This window comes from Phaethon aethereus (assembly GCF_964289735.1).
Source record: "Phaethon aethereus genome assembly, chromosome: 2".
NCBI classification, from domain to species: Eukaryota; Metazoa; Chordata; class Aves; order Phaethontiformes; family Phaethontidae; genus Phaethon; species Phaethon aethereus.
In genome coordinates, this window is record NC_138582.1 from 133,787,609 (window position 1) to 133,804,904 (window position 17,296).

General features: G+C 35.8%; 1 protein-coding gene across 1 annotated transcript in view; it reads right to left on the reverse strand.

Moving 5' to 3' along the window:
- The window catches only part of TAX1BP1 (Tax1 binding protein 1), a gene marked incomplete at its 3' end in the record, with an annotated part of 59,754 nt that extends 42,458 nt beyond the window's left edge, over window positions 1-17,296 (reverse strand). The window contains 3 exon segments of the mRNA XM_081996805.1: window positions 19-206; window positions 3,549-3,651; window positions 17,108-17,296. Coding sequence (XP_081852931.1) covers window positions 19-206; window positions 3,549-3,651; window positions 17,108-17,284 — 468 coding nt within the window. The 5' untranslated portion in view covers window positions 17,285-17,296.

Consider the following 17,296-nt stretch of genomic DNA (forward strand, 5'->3'; position numbering starts at 1 on the left):
ACAGTTGTTGAATCAAACCTCAAGAAGTCCAGCTTTCGTGGTCACCACTAACATATCAGAGTTTCCTTCATCTTCCATAGTAAGCAATTCTTCAACAGGGGAAGAGGTACGAAACTGGAAAGGTGTGCTTGCTCCACGGATTTCTCCTTTATGAGTCACATAACAGAACTGGTAAAATTCTCCGTCATCATTTGGTAGATAATACCCTATCAAAATAAATTCATATTTGAAGAAACATTCTACACAAACATACAAGTCTCCATCTGGAACAGATTATCAGATTATGTTAGCATTTCATGCTCATTACTTCAGTAAGGCACAGATACATCATTAAAACAGGAGAAAGGAAGAGTCATCCTATTTAGTAACTTTCATCCCCCAACAATTTCTCGTAGCTTTTAAGACACATGTCAAAACAGTATCAGGTAATACATGTTATATGTACACATCACCATACATACATTAGGTGATAGCTATTGTTTACATATTTATGAAACACATAGAATTATGAGCAATGAGATGCCCTGAAGCTGTATCAGGACCACATTGTTATGTAATTGTGGTACAATCACAGAAGAGTGAGCTATTTTTTGGCCTTGGAATACCTATACAACCAGAAACAAAGACAGAATAACATGCAACAAGACATCTGCAACTTTATCGGGTTCAATTTTTTGCATGTTTTTTGTTTACTTGTTATTTTTAAATGCCAAACCATGGGAACGCTCTGAATGGATAACACAATGTTAACCATCAGGGTGGAGGAAGTTTAAAATAGAGCTTATTTTTCAAAATTGAAAGAAACGTTTCTTCTAGACTTTGCAAGGTAAGAATAAATCGTCCTCTTGTAGCTATGTAATACTGCATGCTGCTAGCAAATTATTTCAGCAGAATTTCTATGTGACTATTCAAGTGAACTGTTGCCCACTAAAGCATCAACATCAAGCCTTTACATCACCTGGGTTTGCATTTAGTTCTGGAAATTATTGTTTAACATCCACAATGAGCTTTTTACCTTTATTAGTAAATGCAAGAAACCACACCTTACCCAGTTTAATGGTAAGAAAACCAACTGGTTTTATTTAGAACACTTAATTATCAGATACCCTAGCCAGCTTGAGTATGATACTAGCATAACAAATCCTCACCTAATGTTCAATCCAGCCGGTGATGTCACCAATTTCTGTTCCTATTTCACCACAACTGAATCTGCTCCCTTTCTAACTCTATCATTAATTTATATCGCCAACTTTTATTCCAGATTCCTGGAAGACTTTTCCCAGTACTCTTAGCTACTTTTCCTACAAATGGTAAAACATTACATGTGCTATACAGACAGCAGTTCATGTTTCCATTAGTCTTATACTTTATTAACTGTAGCTCCGGGAATAGCATCTTAATTTCAATATCTCAGGATTCTGTGCTTTTGGACCTGACTACACTTTCCTATATAGCATTGCAGTTCAGTTTACCTCATTCAATGCTTAAATAAGGCAACACTATGCAGAAACTAATTCAGAACAATCTACTTTGCAGGTCCAGCAAGTTTTAATATTGATTCAGACAAAGGGGTTTTAAAACTACCTAATGTCTTTTTTCTTGTATCTAACATGTACTGGAGAGAAGAGATTCCCAATTATTTTCTTCTAACACACCTACTTGATCATTAAAAAAAAAAAAGTATTTAAAGCATGCTGCACAACATTTACTACTTATCTCAGTTAATTAAGCTCCTGTAAGCTCTGCTGATCTCATCTCAGCAGCACTAAAATATCTTGCCAAACATAACTGGGAGACTGTCTGAATGGAGATTAAATCTGGCAGCTCTATAAAAGTGGTGGTATGTCAGCATGGAATGTAGCAGATGGGACAGTTACCTGGTCTCTTCACAGGTGGTAAAACTCCTAAGTACAAAGAACTGAAAATGGCATGTACAGCTGTGGGTTTCTAGGTCACTTTTAGTTTCGGTCCAATCCAATTTCATTCATTCAGTGAATTTTGGTAACTGTACAAGAAACTAATGACTACCTTCCAGTTCCTACAGAGCACACTTAATTTTCACAGATTTCAAGGTTATAAAATGGTCAGATCACATGGATATAGTCATCATCAAAAGTACCAAGAAAAATGACTTGGAGTAAGAGAAAGAACAGCAAATTCATCCAAGCTATCACTATTTGCATCTTTAACAAGACACAGTACTAATTTCAGGACTTCAATTATTACTTTTCTATGTATTTTAAGCAATAAACACACACAGATTAAAGCCAACTCTGAGAAGTAAAAAAGAACACAGGAATGTACATAAAATTCTGTTAGTAAGCAGAAAAGCATTAAACAAGTTTAAAAGAGGTGCTCTTTTTACATGCAACTTTGAATGAGTGTCAATTTTTGACATTTGTAATGTCCTGTGGCAAGAAGTTCTGCCCATTGACTGTGTTAACAAGTATCATCTCCACCTCCATTTTGAACCTGTCACTTGGTGGCTTATATTGATGGCTCCTCTTCTTTAAATATGAAGAACAGATAATCCACTCATGCCATGGATAGCTGATTTTAGAGACATCTGTCACTTCCCATTACTTCCCTTTCCCAGTCTGAAAAAACTGGCAGAAGGAAGTTCTGAAGGTCACATAGTCCAACTTACCATTCAAGAGACTGTTGTCAGAACCAGCCTGAGACTTCCATGGCAGTGTCTAATCAAGAGTGTGGAATTCCTTACAAACCAGGGATACCTGTTCAAGTGCTGCAATACTCCATCTTGGGAAAAAACGTTCTTCTTAATGTTAGATGCAAACCTCCCAGGCCACAATCCATGGCCATTGTCCCTTTTCGTATTTAATGAGAAGAGTGTGGCTCTGTCATCTTTGTAACGCCACACCTTTACATAGAAGCTATTTCCTAATTTTGGTCCTCCTTTGTTCATTTGTGCTACTAGATCTTTTTTGAGATTGGGAAGAGGAGGGAGCGGATGAGCTCCACAGAGTGTTGAAAATGCAGTTATACTATAGATTTGTACAGTGGTGTAATATTTTCTGTTTTGTTCTTTATTCTTTTCTTTAAAGCTTCAGTGATTTTTCATCAATTGCTCACTGTCAAAAGGTCCTCTGCTACTCTCTGACAAGTCTGAATCTTCACCAAATTGTCATCTGTCTCTCACAAGAATCACTTTACATTGAGAATGACGTTTAAAGTCCAGAGACTGAAGTCAATGTAAAGACACAATGCATTAAGAGATGCCAAGATTAAAACACCCTGCTAATGATTAAACAAAGCCACTTTCTGTATTTGAGAAGTTCTGATGGAAACTATTCTATCAGTCATGAATATTCTCCATTACTATGTAAAAACATACTAAGTCACAGATTTCCCCTTACAATTTCCTTGACATCTAAAATAAGAATGAACTTTGCACAGTGAAGTGTGGAAAATTTTCCTCCAATTTATGTTTGTAGAAGTCTACAACTGTTATACAACCATCAGCATTGTAATGAGCAGGTAAGTATTTAAAAAGCTGTGCAGACTGGAAAATACTGCTTTATATTCACCTTGGAAAGTCAGCACACAGTTAACAGTTGAACCTTCCACATAATTTTCTGGCATAGGTGACCAAAGAAATGTGTAATAATCTCTTGCAGTACTCCAACCAACCTAAGACATAACAAAATAAACCACAAACAAACAAACAAAAAGAAAAGAGAAAGCATTAAGTGGAAGAATTTGTTATACACAGTTAAGATACCATGGTCTGCCCTTTACAACATACTGTAATATGCATATTTCTGCTTCAACATGCAATAAAAAGATACTTAACAATGTTTACAAATCAGGAATATTTTAACAAGCATGTCAAAGATTTAGCATGAATTTTATTAAGCTTGTTACCTAAGGCAATAAATGGGTCTAAGGCAATAAAAGGGTCTATATAAATTAAAACACCAGACAGTTTTCACTATACATTAAACTATCTGGTACTTTTTTTTTTCCTACGAAGACACACATTAGTATATTAAAAATACAAAAATATTAATTCTGAAGTTTATAGTGAGATTTTCTTAGTGTAAATTCTGCCAATGCTATTTTCTGTCCACAATCCAACAGATTCATCAGAAAACAAAAAGGAGGAAAGAAAAAAATAGCGCTCTTCCACTGAAGAGGCCAAATTTGACAGGGCTAAACTTGCACCTTTTAGACAACTTCTGCAATACTGAAAACCAGCATTTCACTGTAACATTAATTCTTCCGTACATACATGCTATGTCTGCAAGGCAAAAAAAAAAATTTGCGCGAAAACCTAACTCAGCTAAGTTGATGCAGTCTTCCCACTAACTTCAATAAACACCTGTTTCCAGACTTTTCCTAAGAGTGCAGTTTCGTACAGTAAGAAACGCTATCCTCTGTAGAAACATATTCCAACAAGCTTGAAATATATGCATCTAAACCTGAAACCCAAAACAACTACTGTAAAGCAATGGATATTAATAATAGCATAATGGTAAAGGAGAAGAACAAATATATCTGTTTTATTCCACTGACTTAAACATATACCAAAAACCTTGTCAAAAGCTAGGTGTAGTATGATGTATCGGTAACTGGGTATACTGTCTTGGAAGAGTTAATAAGAGGAAAGGGGAGAAACTGTCTACGAATTTCTAGCAGGTAAGAGAGCATTTCGGGGGGGGGGAGGGGAGAAACACACTAAAAACCCCAACAACCAAAAAAAGATGAAGTTCCCAATCGTTATTTCTATTACTTCAATAGAGAGGTCTTCTAACCTTTAAGTTCATACCAAATCCTACTTTATAAAGGATACATTGCAACACTATTTTAAAAGCATTAAGAACTATTTTTTTTAAGGAGTTGTCAGCTTTCAAAAAAAAAAAAAAAAAACCACCACAGATAGACAGACAATGATAACAGCAGAACTGAAAGCAATTCAAGAGCAGTTACATATGTTTACAGTTATACAATTCACATATGAAAATTAATAATTAGCATTATTTTTAAAAATTCTTAAGAGATTATTCCATAAGCTGCCGATGACAATTCTTCACTTGGTATTAAAGAGTGTGGGAAAAGCTAATGTTTGGAAAAAAAGGAACTGATCTGAGATGACTAGGCCTTTTTTTATTCTTAAAAAAGCAAGGATGAATGACAGCAAAACCAAATGAAATTTTCATTTTGCTAACTACAATCACTTCTTTAAGGCAACATTCATTAGAGAGAAGCAATGCAGACTATCCACCACAGTGGAATCACCTACTACATCTGAAGCCTACTCTTAGCCAAAATATTGAAGATTTCTGTGATATCTCTGACCAGGGAGCTTTTAAAGATGTGAATGAAATGAGATTTCCTGGGATTGTTATTCCCACACTGTTAAATATCTCAAAAATAACAAGGAAAGCTCCTCCAGTTAACTTGAAGGGGAGAAGAAAGCAAGTTTTCCTCAGTAAAAGTTCACAGGAAAAACATTTTGCAAATTTTGACATTAGCTATGTTTTCAAATCCAACTCAGGTGTTAATACTCCTTTTCTGCTGAACCTGCTTCTACCTCAGAAAAGGGAAGCATACACCATTACTTGCTGCCCTAAAATAAAGCAAGCAGATAGTATTTTAAACGTAGTTCTCAGTCAGTGAGAAGTCCCCACCTTGTTCTTTTTCATTTCAGAACTATGTCCAGAACAAATATTGTATAGAACTGAAGTAATCTTTTCATTGTAATCTAGTTTTCATTTCTGTTAAAAAAAAAAAACAAACAAAAAAACCAAAAAACACGCACACACACTCTGATCCTGATGCTATTTTCCTGAGTAAAACAATATCCTTCCTTTTGATAATTAACACTCTGGAAAACGTAGAGAGAGGGAGTAAAATCCAGCAAATATAAAACCAAAAATGGTCCCTCTAGGAGATCAACTCAACTTCCAATTAAATTTTTCTCTGGGATTAGAGCTTTTTTTTTTTTTTTTTTTTTTTTTAAGATATCACATGTTGATCTGTAAATTTAATAATCTATTCTGAAACCAAAAGTTATTTTTATGAATACTTTACCTGTCATAGTAATCCACATAAGGATTTTTTTAAAGGTTATTTAAAACTTCAGTCATACTGATACAAACATAAAGAGTAATTATGTACAGAATAAATAGCTCCTCTGGCGTGTTTCTCAGCAGGTGCCATATTGACAAGTGTGACTCCAATCTGTGGGTTACTGGTAAAGACAGACCTGTGCAATATCAGAAGCTAGTGGGCGACACCCCGGGAAGTTTACCCCGCATGCATTTTCTCTAGCAATTCCCGCCGCTTCCTGTCACGCATCATCTGCTTCCCCTACCAAAGCTCACCATCTTACACCCTTGCAATCCTGAGAATCCATTTATTTCTTAATGGGGTACATGCAAGTTACCAGCAGGTGCAGACTACTCAACAGCTCTTCTCACTACACAGGATATCAGAAAGAGGAGGGTCTTCCCTGCTACAGGTTGCATACGTCAAAATGTGACAATGCAGAGAAGGAAATAGGAACAACTCGCACCTTCCTCAGAGTTGCACACATTTAAAAAGTGGGAAATTGTGTATTCTGCATCAACGCACGCTAATTTAGCAACATTATTCAATATCTTTCATACTTCATGTTTATCATTAATTTCCATAGGATTATTTCTTAAATGACAGAAACAATGAGCAAAACCAAAGTAATGCTATGCTGAGAAGAAAATAAAGACAAAATTAAGTAGTAAGTGTTTTAGGTCTAGGATCTAGACCTTTAAAAAAAAAAATTTATCAACAGGTTTTAATGAAACCTTCATATTAGTACTTTATATCTTCTGACAATATTCTCTTTAGTAAGTCTAGTATGAAGTACACAGTGGTTCATAAATATAAAATACTCCTACACAGGCATAACCTTCCCTATGGCAACAGACTACACTGTCACAGATACAAGACTATAAACACACACTGGATGGCTTAGCAATGATCTAAACGTGGTGTTTGACAAAGATATTTCTTTCAGCTCAGAAGGAAAACCAACAGTTGCCTAAATATAGGTTTAAAACTATACAAAGAAATTATAAGGTTGCTTAAGGGAAAGGAAATAACTGAGATAAACGAAAACTAGTGGCAAAAGCTACAGAGTAAAATCAACAAAAGGTAAAAATGATGAAGAGGAAGATGGGAATACTTGTCAATAGCCCCCCAGTGTTTTTATATGAAAAATACAACACTGTAGCTCTGGAAGCAAAATGAACAACATGCTCACCATCAACAAGCATATTAGCTTGGAAAAAATGTTTTCATTCTAATGAAAGGAATCAGAAAAGCTAGACCATTTCTCTGACTGATGATCACAGCAACAAAAATTATTACAATTAATACAGACTATCTTCCAGGTTAGTCTCCAGAGTGGTTAAGTAACTTACTAGCATCTTGCAGTATTATTTCTAGTCAAAAAAATAAGAAAATGGAAAAATAACAGCTTTTTCCTTTTTAATTGATACTGTTAACTGGAAGAGCATTTGACTCAAAAAAACAAAAAAACCCTAAAAAAATTCGAATAAGAATTTCAAAATGAAAACAACTCAAGTGAAACTATCTGGATCGAAACAGCTTACAGACCTTGTTATTATACAAAAACTCAGTTGGAATTCCTTTAATGAAAGTAACTTCCAATACCAATTAAAAAAAAAAAACCACAAATGACACCAAATAAAAAGTATTCTCAAGTACTAATATAAAACCAAGTTCCAATCAAAGTGCTAAAGCTGAAACACAAATGCACACTAGTACTTTCTTACCATCAGAAATCTTACATAAATGAGAAATTTCAATGGGGGACACTGTGAAACTTTCTGTGAGCCAGGAGGAGTACAAGAGGCACAGTTTACTAACCTAATTTAAAAACTTGGCATAGGTAATGGCAGACATTACAATATCCACATTCAAGCACACAAACATTACAAATTACGTAAGAACTCCAGCACAAAACCTTCTGCAGTTCAGAGGAGGAAAAAGGAGAATGACCTGTCAAACTACACAAAAGAATTCTTGTGAACTCTGAACTTAAGTTCATCATTGGATGCACTGACTGGTTGTGCTGATACCATTACTTTTTAAAAATAATTCACTGAAAACTCTGACAATATTTTCCTTAGAGTCAAAAACTCAAAAATATTAATGCCCTTATTTCTTAGACAAAAGAGCAAATTAGTCTTGATGATGCAACTTTCCTAAACCAACAGGGAAAAAAAATAATCCATGTTATGAGAATTAGAAGTAATGTCTCTGCTGCTAAGTTGGTATTTAACATGTTCTTCTATCTTCTCCATTTCTCTACATTTAATTATCACAAACTCCACTCAGAAATCCATTTTGAAATTAGAAAGCTGTGCATAAAATCCAACACTCTTGCTTTCCAGAGGCTAACCAACAGACCAGTAATTCAGAAACCAAAGTCTACGTTCACCTTCTCAAGCCATTTTAAACCAAAACCACATGACTAAACATCACGTCTCCTACAAATATGTCACATACAGATTACGTTATCATGTACAAACAATGTGTTACTCGAAAAATCCTCACTTCGTTTAATTCACTCTCCATAAAATGGGAAGCTTTAATAGGCCATTACAGAGTAATCCATTTACCATATTCCTATTTCCTACTTTTGAGCAAAAAGGCTTATTTCAATTTAGGACATCATAAACTACTTTTTAGTTATATAAACCAACTCTGTAGTTGCAGGGGAAATGTTGAAGTCAGGTAAAGGCAAAGATGTTTAACAGTGAGTACTTTGCAATTTGGCTGGGCAAGTAGGGCCAAGGAACTGTCCGCAAAGACAGGTTTTTCTTCTACTAATAAATAGGTATGTAGTCATCACAAAAGTTTTTTTCTTCTTCTATGCTGCCCCACACATACAAGCCTCTTTCTTACTGAAATGCCACACAGTGCGATTAGCTTCTCCATATTTACATTTCACCCACAGTACACTTCCACAAAATAACTAGAAGAAAATTAGCTGACTAGAAAAATAAAGGGGGAGGGGGGCCGAGGAAGCACAATTTATATGCCTGTCCATGTGCCAATGAGTTATCAAATATATTACTGAGGCAAAATATTAACCATTTTATGTCACTGTATCTCTAACTTCCATCTGATTCATCTTACAGGGAATGTGAGTTTTTCTAAGAAGAAAGCTCTGCCTTACAACTGCACAGTGTTAGCAGTGTAAAAATTATTTCAAGCTTCATTTTTAATTTCTTGAGTTTCAGATGACCATGGAAAATAAACATTTTTCTGTTTCTCTATTTTCTCCAATTTCTTTCCTTTTATTATGCCTCCGTAAAGCCAGTCAACTCAATCTTGAGAGGGAATGCTTTAAAGAAACACCACTGTAAGGGAAGTTCACTTGGCATTTTCTTCCCTGGCCTCAGAAAGCTGTTATGCAACTGAAGAAGAGCAGCGTTCATTCTGCTGCATTAAGAGTGTCTTACCTATCTACACAACACATGTACTAACATCAGCAGACCAAAGCAGCAAACCCAGGAAAACCCTTGTTTAACTGAACCAACTTTGGCATAACCAATGAGCTTTTATTGTAAATACCTATTATGACCCAATTAAAAAAAAAAAAACCCACACAAAAAACAAACTCAAAAAACCCCACCCTCTTCAGAGTAAAAATTATGCCCTTTTTGTAATTAAAAGGTAAATTACATAGTTTAGAAAGTAATTTGGCAAAGTACCCGAAGTACTACAAGAAGACAATAATCTACCTCTGAAAGAAGCAAAAGATAAGATTTTGGACATACATTATAAACTGTAATTATTACTGACAACAGTAAGTCAGCAGCCTTTCACATGGTAAGAAACAGTTATTTTGACCCAAACCACAGAAAACACAAGTGTCTACACAAAATGCAATTCAGCCCAGCATCCTTGGAAGAGATTTCTCCACAGCCATAACCCTGAGTTCAAGTTACGTTATTTTAAAGTCGCAGTAGTGCTAGCGCTGCTGTAGGCTGTAACAGTTTACAAAAGGCAGCTACAGGTAACAAGTTCTTCTAAGGCAATTAACAGATGGAAAAATTAAAACATCGGGGGCAGTGAAGCTCATACCAGGCAAAATTACTGATAGTTTACTGTTAACAATGACATGCCGCTGATGTGATATACTTTTGAATGCATGCATCATCATCAAATCATGGTATCTAGATGCCAATTCTGAAAGAATCAAACTGTACAAAAAATACTTCAGAACACAGACATGAGGAAAATACTTACTAAAGTATTAAGTCCACTTTAGTAACAATTAAGGCATAGACATTTTGAAATAAGTGAACAATTAAGTCAAAGCTACAAGCTTGGGTTTTTGTATGTTTGTGATCACCTTATACCACATGCAGCTTCGACTTACCTCACTCCAAATCATCTAAGATTCCACTTCAGACATAACCTCGCTTCTCACACCAAGATAAAAATTTGTTATACAGCAGGAGCCCTAAAGCTGAAATATTTTGGGACAGAAGATGGCTGCAAGGTACTCAGACTCTTTATGAAATGCTGTAATCTTAATATATTCTCTCATATCCAGACCTGAAGAAGTCCATCTCTGCTGAATGTTACGAACACGTACAGGCAATCTTTTAGCTTGGGCTATTGGAACATATGGTATTTGTTGCAGTATCAAAGTACTATCAGGATACTAACCTATTAACATCTCTGGCTGGTTGTATTTTTACCTCATAGTTCAGAGGAATATGTCAAAGTGACATTGACAGAGTGCCTAGACCATAGGATTAACTTTCTCTCTTATTAGGTATAAATCAAAATAAATACAGAAACAATATGAACTCTCTAAAACAAAACCGGGTACATATGTAAATAACTGACCAAGGAAATATTATGACAGATCAAAGAGTATCAAAGTTACTGTTTTCTTAAAGAGATAAGCATGAAAATGTATTAAAAAAGGGTAGGTGGGGTTTAAGTGAAATAGCCATTTACTATCACATTTCACAAAAACTATAAATTAGCACCATCTTTTACTTCCAAATTGTTACCAGCTACTGACCACTTTGTTATACCAGCTCTGTCTCTGACCACACAAACCTACCATAGAAAATAATTTTAGAAAATTAATGACACTTGGAATTAAATGGCAACTTTTCTTGTCAAAGGTAACATCAGGTAAACCCTTAAAGTTCTCTTCATCTAGTATAGAAACAGTGAACAATATTGCCAAGGACTTCTTTTTCTTAAAAAAAAAAAATTATCAAGTTGTTTAAGACATGTCTTTTCAAAGAAGGTAAATGAGAAACCAAAAGAATCTCTTTAATTTGTGGAGATAGCAATTCTCAAAACATTCTGAATTCCAATAATTCTATTCCCGACTACTATAACAACAGGACATACTGTCCACTACACATTCCTGTATCTATCATGCCCTGCTGTGCAGAGATGATTCCATGCCAGAAAAATTCTATTTCAATATAACACACCCAGCTGTTGTGCTATACTTCATAACATGATCTGTATATATGGAAGAAAATGGTATCTTTAAAAATTAACAACAAAAAAAAAAAACCTACAACAAAATCAAAACACTGAAATGATTCACACAAGTTGTACTATTATTTGCAGTCCAAAGGAGACTAAATAACCCAAAGTACTAAACAAAAACATATCTATATTGTCTTGATACAACACAACCATCAAGCTATCTCTTAGGTGTCCATTAAATCCACTTTCTGTTACAGAGGTTTTTGACTACAGACACGTTAATTCTAAGGTTTGAGGCACAAACAGTAGCTCAGGTGCAAATATCCTTTCAAAGCAAGAAGGCGCTTGTTGTGTTCAAATAAGTTACTAAGATCTTCCCAATGCTGGTTATGCAGCTTTTCCCATATGTTGTTACCAGAACATCAGATCAACATTTTTAATTTGTGAATGTTAAAAATGGGGATGTTAAGGAGGAAAAAAATTTCCTTTTCTTCTCTAGGGGTAACATTGAGGCAGTCAATACCAAAGCATGTCTATAACTTGAAGTCAACATCCCGAAAGAATGCTAATTACTTAGAAAAATATACAAACTAGAACTGAAGAACACAAACATTTTGATGAATAGTTAATGACACCACAAGACCAAAGCCGTTAGTTTAAAATACATAAGACTACCTGCTGATATCGCAGGTCCTTCCAGCATGCTGGCTTCAGCAAAATTAAATCTTCAGAAACCCAGAAAGTATTATGATATACCCCACAAACACCCACACCTCCAATGCCACTCTCTTGAAGCAATATCTTTATTATGCCCATAACATTCTTTCCTTGTGCCTTTGAGATGTGTATTAAACCTGTCTCCCTTGTATACTGAACATCTGTCAATCCTACTTGCACACATATGCCCTAGCCAGAGCGGTAAGCACTTCTTCCTAAAAGCCAAGCAGGTTTTTCAAACACTTTTGCAAGTCTGGACATTATACGCTAATAATGCAAAAAATATCACATGGCCATATGATTATCCACTTTATTGTGAAATAAAGTCACAAGATGTAGACTTCCCCATCCAGAGATTAGGACCACCTACAGACACACCATTTTTGCAACCAGATGTAGTGCACATATTAATTATTTTTCCTCATTGCAAAGGTTTAGATTTGGGTTACCCTAAGGGCCTCTCCAGATTTTGATTAATCAGAGAGAAGCAGAGAAGAATAAGGGGACACTGGTCTTGCATCATTCTGGGAGTACAGAACTCCTATGAAATCTATCAAGAATGATAAAGCCTTCTCCCTTTTGACTCCACACTACGAACCATCAGGTTCTTCTGCACAGAAAAAAACTCTGAAAAGGGACTCAGACTCAGGATGTCCATACCAAGTACTAAACCACTACTTATCTGTAAAACTGCCGCCTTTTTTCTTGGTAACAAGCAAGGCCATAACTGATCAAGATCTTTCAGCACTTGATTACAAATGACTCTCCAGAATGTCACAAAAGCAAAAAGAAATAGCAGCAATGGAAGACAACAGACTTGAAGACTGAGTCAAAGCCTGTTTTTAAGCCTCCTGTAGGGGAGAAGAAAAACAGACAAATATATACAAAAAGAATAAAAATGCTGCATATTCAGAACTTCTGTGCCGAAGGGCAACATCATCTTCATTATTGTACTTCCCACCCACTCTAAGTTTTTTGGGTCCAATCCCCAAAATAGTATATGTCTTTAGATACACTTAGTTTGTAAGAAAATTAGTATATCTGAAATAATTCTCCTATAAACAACACTACCCTTTCCATTTATGAACACTGGGTTTGCATTTTCCTAAACAATAGAAAAAAATACTTTCTTCGGAACAGTTTTAAATCTACTGCTACCACCACTTAAGTGCCTTATGCTCAACATCACAAAAGTTCAACATTTAACAACTTGAATCACACTGGGAACAACAAAAAAAATCCTACAATTCATCTACAGCATATACAGAGAAGTTGGTAGAATCTGTTAAGTTTTAGAAGATGTGTTATTTCCTTGCAGATTCATTTAGTTCTTTATCATTATGCTGTATGCCACAAATCCCTAGCTCAGGTCTGAAGTTCTAGACTTAGTCCACCTCCCAAGACCTTTTTGATACCTCTGACGGAGAGCAGGGAGGCCATACTTTATCTTGCCTTAGCTCCTTATTTTGAGATGTTTTGTAAAATATCCTTGAGAAAAAGATACCTGTAAATAAACAACTGCAAACATGAAGGAACCTGCTGTGGTATCCTTCATTGAAGCCATTATCTTCCCACAGTACAAAACAGAATCACTGAATCATTAAGGTTGGAAAAGACCTTTAAGATCATCAAGTCCAACCATCAACCCAACACCATCATGCTCACTAAACCATGTCCCAAAGTGCCACGTCTACATGTTTTCTGAACAGTGATGGTGACTCCCCCACCTCCCTGGGCAGCCTGTTCCAATGTTTGATCACTCTCTCAGAAATGAGATTTTTCCTAATATCCAGTCTAAACCTCCTTTTGCACAACTTGAGGCCATTTACTCTCATTCTATTGCTAGTTACTTAGGAGAAGAGAACAACACCCATCTTGCCACAACCCTCTTTCAGGTAATTGTAGAGAGAAATAAGGTCTCCTCTCAGCCTCCTCTTACCCAGACCAAACAACCCCAGTTCCATCAGCCGCTCCTCATAAGACTTGTTCTCCAGACCCCTCACCAGCTTCCTTGCCCTTCTCTGGACATGCATAGCAACTCAGTGCCCTTCTTGTAGTGAGGGGCCCAAAACTGAACACAGTATTCGAGGTGCAGCTTCACCAGCACTGAGTACAGGGGCACAATCGCTTCCCTATTCCTGCTGGCCACACTATTTCTGATACAAGGATAATATAAGGATTCAAATAACCAGTATCTACTCAAGACATCATCGCTGCTGAAGAAGTGTACTTTGAACTGCAACCTAAAATAAACCATTCACTTAAAAACATACCTGTAGATTTTGTTCAATTCAATAAAAAAAAATCTTAGCCAACCAGCTGAGCAAACACAGGACAGAATGCAGTTAAAGCCATTGCCCCTTAAAATGGAACAAAACATTAGAACAAAAAAATAACATAATGTTCACATGAGGAATTAAAAAAAAAAAAAATCTTATTCCATACTTATTTTCTGTACTAATCTGAAATTACCACTAGGGTTTTTTGGTTGAGGGTTTTTTATTTGTTTTTGAACTAGGTCCGTTTTTCCTCTGTCCAGTATTCACTATTACAACACTAGTAACTTTCTGTGCAATTCCAGGCAAAGGTTAAATGACACCATCTTAAACAGGTTTATTTTCTAAGCAATTTATTCACCTCAGAAAGACAAGGTGGACTTCTATTCCCTCTACATGAACAGTCAGTGAATCGATGCTTTGAGTTCTCTCACAGAAGCCTCACTTTCCTTGCATACTAGGCCAATACAGAAGGCCATTACAGTTCTCATAATCAGTCAAGATTTGCTTTTTTTTTTTTAAATGCTGAAAATCACTTTACTGAACATACATCACACCCTTCTTATGTGTTTTAGAAAGGTAAATGATAAACCCCCTGCCTGCTTCACCAGTTTTTAAACAACGTCCAGATAGTTTGTTGATTGTCCAGGAACAATCAGTTCTCTAGAAGACACTCATTTTTACACTCATATCGCAGTATAGTACAACTGTCTATTATCTATCCCAAGACAACGACATTTTCACAATGTATTTTACTGTAAACATAACTCATACACATACGTATTTGCAGACACAGATACAGCTGGACAGCTGGCTTCATTTAACTCGCTGTACCATAACTATACTAAGATAGTATATTCATAACACTAATTTGGTATAAGCTCACATAGTCACAAAAAGAGAACAATTTTCAGCCTTTTCCCCGTCTCACGATGCTTCCTTCCCTTGTGTTGATGAGAATTAGGTGAACTGGAAATTCAGTTGGTGAATTCCATTTAAAAAAAATCCAGTGTCAAAATGTTGGTCTTAACCTCAATCAATTCTCTGATTTGATTCATCACACAAGAGCTTGTTTCACATAAAGGAAAGGAAGCACAAGAAGTAAGCCACCCTGCATAAAAGGAGATGTTTCTTTCAGCAGTAGTACTACCTCATGCCAGCTCAGTATGTTCCTCAAATGACTGCCAAAGCTGTATTACCTGCCACTGCTAAAGCAGAATAAAAACTCATACCTCAATAGTTTACGGAATCTATCATCACAGTCAAGATGAAATCAAAGATACCTGTACATTGTACACAGCATTTCGTGTAGTCACTGAAAAACTGTTTCACTTTTTTTTTTTTAATTTTCCTAATTAGTATTTTTAGGGTCCTGTCTGGTCGCCTCTCTCACTTAGAACAACAGACAAAGACACAACATTCACTTCTCAAGCTACATTTAAATAATTTCAAAATGCTTATACATAAAGTGAACAGCACACTCTTTAAAGTTTTTATAAATATTTTTTAAAGATTCATTAATGTCATTAACTAAACATTCAAGTGCGCTCAGTTACACTATTTGTCAAAACTTTGCAGATAATCAAGACATATACATGCATCTTTTTAAAAACTTCCCACTAGAGAAATGTGCCTGTTTGTACGTTGATGCCTCCCTCGCACAATTTAGTGACCGTACAGTCACTGCATATAGCATTAAAAATCCTTCTGTGTTCTTAGAGAGCACAATACTTCTATTTTGCAGAAGAGCAATTTATGTTGACTAAAGAAGAACAATCCATTGGTGATCCACAGATTACAGTGAAGTCAAGCATTTACATTCTTAAACAGTGGACAGTTCTAAGGGAAAGGTCCTCCAGTACTGAGACAGTCTGTTACCTTTCTCCCTTCCCCACTGCCAAAGCATGACTTCTTTTAAGCCCGAATCAGAACTGCTATTAACGATTCAAGTAAGGAATTTAAGCATCATCTACTAGGAGCTATACTGACTAAGAAACATTGATCAAGGTCTTAAATAGAAGCAGATGTAAGAATTCATCATCTTCTAGTCCCATAAATGGAACTTTTAAAAATAAATCAAATCACTAACATGAGGCAACTTACCTGTGGCCTCACCCCTCCTCCTTTTTTCATGGGTCTGTTTTAGATAATTTTAGTAGTAATCTACACTGTTCAGCCTGTTCTAGCAACAAAAATGAGTCAGAGACATGGGTCAGGATATGTCCATCTTAGTTTTTGTTCTTTCCACACACATTTCACACTTATTCTGGCTCACACTCTTCATATAGTTCTGCTCACAGTGTCACTCTGTGCCCGTGCATCTCTTCTCAAATCATCTCCACTTAATTCTGCATGACACCACTGCATCACACTTTGCCTTTACTCCAGCAGACTTAAAGTGTACTCATTCCTCTAGTTTTGATCTCCAGTTTGATCTCTGTTACAAAACGTACACTCTTAATAGCAGGAACCAATACATCATTTAAGTGATGTTTCACTTAAGTTTATGAGAGAGCTTTTACTGTTGTTGGAATTTTTTTTATTTTTTTCTAACTGGTAAGAGGGAAGACAGTAAACATTTGAGAAATAGCAATAGAACAACCTTTACTTACCTTGAAAATACCAACCCAGTCCTTCTGATGAGGATGGATAAACTGGGTCAGAGTGTAGTGACATTCAAGGTGTGTGTTCGGAAGGTAACTTTTTGCCACATTTTGAAAAATCACATGTGCAAAATTGGAAGTCTGCAAAGTGTTGGCTGAAGATGGAACTTCTTGAAACGATGACATGATTGATCTGTA